The sequence below is a fragment of the Aspergillus mulundensis genome (genome assembly GCF_003369625.1).
Source record: "Aspergillus mulundensis strain DSM 5745 chromosome Unknown scaffold_2, whole genome shotgun sequence".
NCBI lineage: Eukaryota > Fungi > Ascomycota > Eurotiomycetes > Eurotiales > Aspergillaceae > Aspergillus > Aspergillus mulundensis.
The window spans coordinates 65,273-67,920 of NW_020797890.1; the positions used below are offsets into that span (position 1 = coordinate 65,273).

At 58.1% G+C, this 2,648-nt stretch overlaps 1 protein-coding gene across 1 annotated transcript; it reads right to left on the bottom strand.

Moving 5' to 3' along the window:
• Positions 1-223: 223 nt before the first annotated feature.
• Positions 224-2,368, bottom strand: DSM5745_02691 (putative MFS lactose permease; the record flags this gene model as incomplete). The annotated part of the gene is made up of 9 exons (XM_026744707.1): positions 224-368; positions 523-874; positions 940-1,197; positions 1,241-1,561; positions 1,605-1,846; positions 1,890-1,992; positions 2,044-2,091; positions 2,138-2,207; positions 2,252-2,368. 9 exons carry the CDS (start codon positions 2,366-2,368, stop codon positions 224-226), a joined length of 1,656 nt encoding a protein of 551 aa, XP_026605573.1.
• Positions 2,369-2,648: the final 280 nt, after the last annotated feature.

Here is a 2,648-nt window from a genome sequence, read left to right on the forward strand (position 1 = left end):
CCTAAGAAGATAGACCAAGCCACGAGCAGCCAGCCACAGTCCAACTCATTAAGAACGAGAACAGAGAACCTCAGAGAGGTGGGGATATACAGCGGAGAACGAACAGCTTCAACTTCAACTCACGAAACACATCTGCTACGACCTGCATGCTCCGTAGCGACGGGGAGGGCAGAGACGGGCCCAACGACCACCCGCTCAAGCCTCAGGCCTCAGGCCTCAAGCCTCAAGCCTCATCCGCGGAGATCTTCTCGGTGACGTGCCCATCCTGCTGCACAACGACATGGTCGCGCTTCTTGGACGCCTTGACGGGGGACGGCTGCTGGTAGATATGCTCGAGTTCCTCGAGGGTGCGGCCTTGGGCCTCGACACTGCGCCATCACTTATTAGCACATACCCTTACCCGCACAATCACAATCACAATCACAATCACAATCACAATCACAATCACAATCACAATCACAATCACAATCACAATCACAATCACAATCACAATCACAATCAGATAGAAAAAGAAGGACATACCCAAAGAAATACCAACAAGCAGACTCAATAACGTCCCAGCCGACAAAAATCCAGAAGTAATTCGTCGAGATATCGCCCAGCGCGATCGGGGACGCATACTGCGAGATGAAGCTTGTTCCGCTGACCAGGAAGCCCGAGAGCGCGAGGCCCTTGGCGCGGGTTGTTGTCTCCAGTGCCTCGGCGGGGACGACGCCCTGCAGCGGCGTGTAGGTGAAGGAGAAGACGAGCTGGAAGAGGTAGTAGAAGGCGAGGGCGGTTTGGCCGAGGGTGCGGTCGAGGGGGAGGCCGGCGTCGCGCTCGGGGATGAGGGGCTGGGAGACGCCGGCGTTGATGGCCATGCAGACGGCGCAGCCTGGATTAGTATTAGTATTCGTATTTGGATTTGGGTGATGCAAGATATTTGAGTGGTGGACGTACCGAGGGTTCCCCAGACCAGGACGGTACGACGGGGCATCCTGTCGCAGAAGTACACGGCTGTTAGGGCGCCGATTGCGCCGACGACGGAGTGCACGAGGTTGAAGAGGAGCTGCATGGAGCTGGAGGTGTATCCGAGGGCCTCGTAGATGGCTGGGTTGAAGTAGCCGAGGCCGTTGCCGGACCATTGGCCGAAGATGGAGATCATGATGACCTGGGCGAAGCGCCAGCGGCCGCTGTGGGAGAAGATGAAGGGGCGGTCTGTTCATTAGCTTGATAGAGAAACGAGAAGGGATGGACCTACAATCCCACCATGTCTTGTCGATACCGTCCTGGCGGATACCCTCCCTCATCTCCTCGATTTCGAGACGTACGAGGCGCGCGTTGGGGTCGCCGTTACCGTGGTATTTAGCAAGAATGGCAATCGCCTGCTCTTCGCGGCCGTGGGACATGAGCCAACGGGGAGACTCGGGAATGAACCAGACGGAGATGATGACGATGACGGAGGCGAAGCACTGCAGGATGAAGGGCAGGCGCCACGACCAGTTGCTGTTGATGAAGTTGCAGCCGTAGGTCACGCAGGCGGCGGGGATGGAGCCACCGAACCAGCCGCAGTTGTAGAAGCCTAGGACGTCAGAGAAGCTCGTTTATTAGGTAGGGTGACGCACCGACTGCACGGCCACGCCAGTGGGGAGGCGCAATCTCGGCTGCGTAGGCGGGCGCAGACACGACCATGACCTGGATGCCGAAGCCGAGGACGAAGCGACCGACGATGAAGTGGGCGAGGGTGTTGGCGGTCGAGATGATGATCGAGCCGATGATGATGATCCATCCTCCGGCGAACATGCACTTGCGACGGCCGAGATTGTCGGAGATGACGGCGGAGAAGGGGGTTGCGACCATGGAGCCACTGACTGGTTAGACGCGGTATATTTCAAGGTTGAGGGGCGTACACTGTGTAGAGCGAGGTGACGACGGAGACCTTCTGGCCGGTCATGCCGGTGTTGAAGACGTTCTGGAAGTGCTCCATTGCGAACACGGCGCCCATGAGGGAGCCTACATTCCAAGGTTGTCAGGATGAGTCTGGTAAAAGAAGAGGGAGCTTACCATCGTATCCGTTGGCGCAGGCACAGCAGAAGGCGACGAAGATACAGACTGTCCTGTTAGTACCATGGTAGTTCAGGCAACTCGAGACACGTACAGTAAAGGTGGATCGAAGTCTTGCTCCACCTCTCGATCTTGGTCTCGTTAATGGCAGCGAACAGCTCGGCCTGGGCTTGTTAGCTGGGTAAACATCGTGAAGATGACTGCGCACGTTGAAGACGGCCTTGGTGGTGGCCCCAGGCTTCTCCGCAGTCGCGCCATGCATGTTGGCGACCTTGGCCCCCTCGCTGACCGAGATGCCGTGCTTCTCTTCGTTGATCTCACCCATTGCAGCGGTTGCGGATCGGGTCGGTGTCGATGGTGGTGATGGTGAGGATGGTTCGAGCAGGGTTACACATGGGGGGCGGCCCTTCTTATAAAAAGATTGCACCCTGGTGTTTCACGGCCGATGCTCGCAGCTGCCGCCCGTGCATCTCATGCGGTGCGCCCTTGGCAGAAGGCTAACGTGCTGGAAGGAGCTTGGTGTCGCCCAACCCTGCAGGCCTGCACGTCGAGAGTGGGCGGACTTGCGGGGGGTCGCCCCCGGACTGGACAGGCCAGCTAATCAG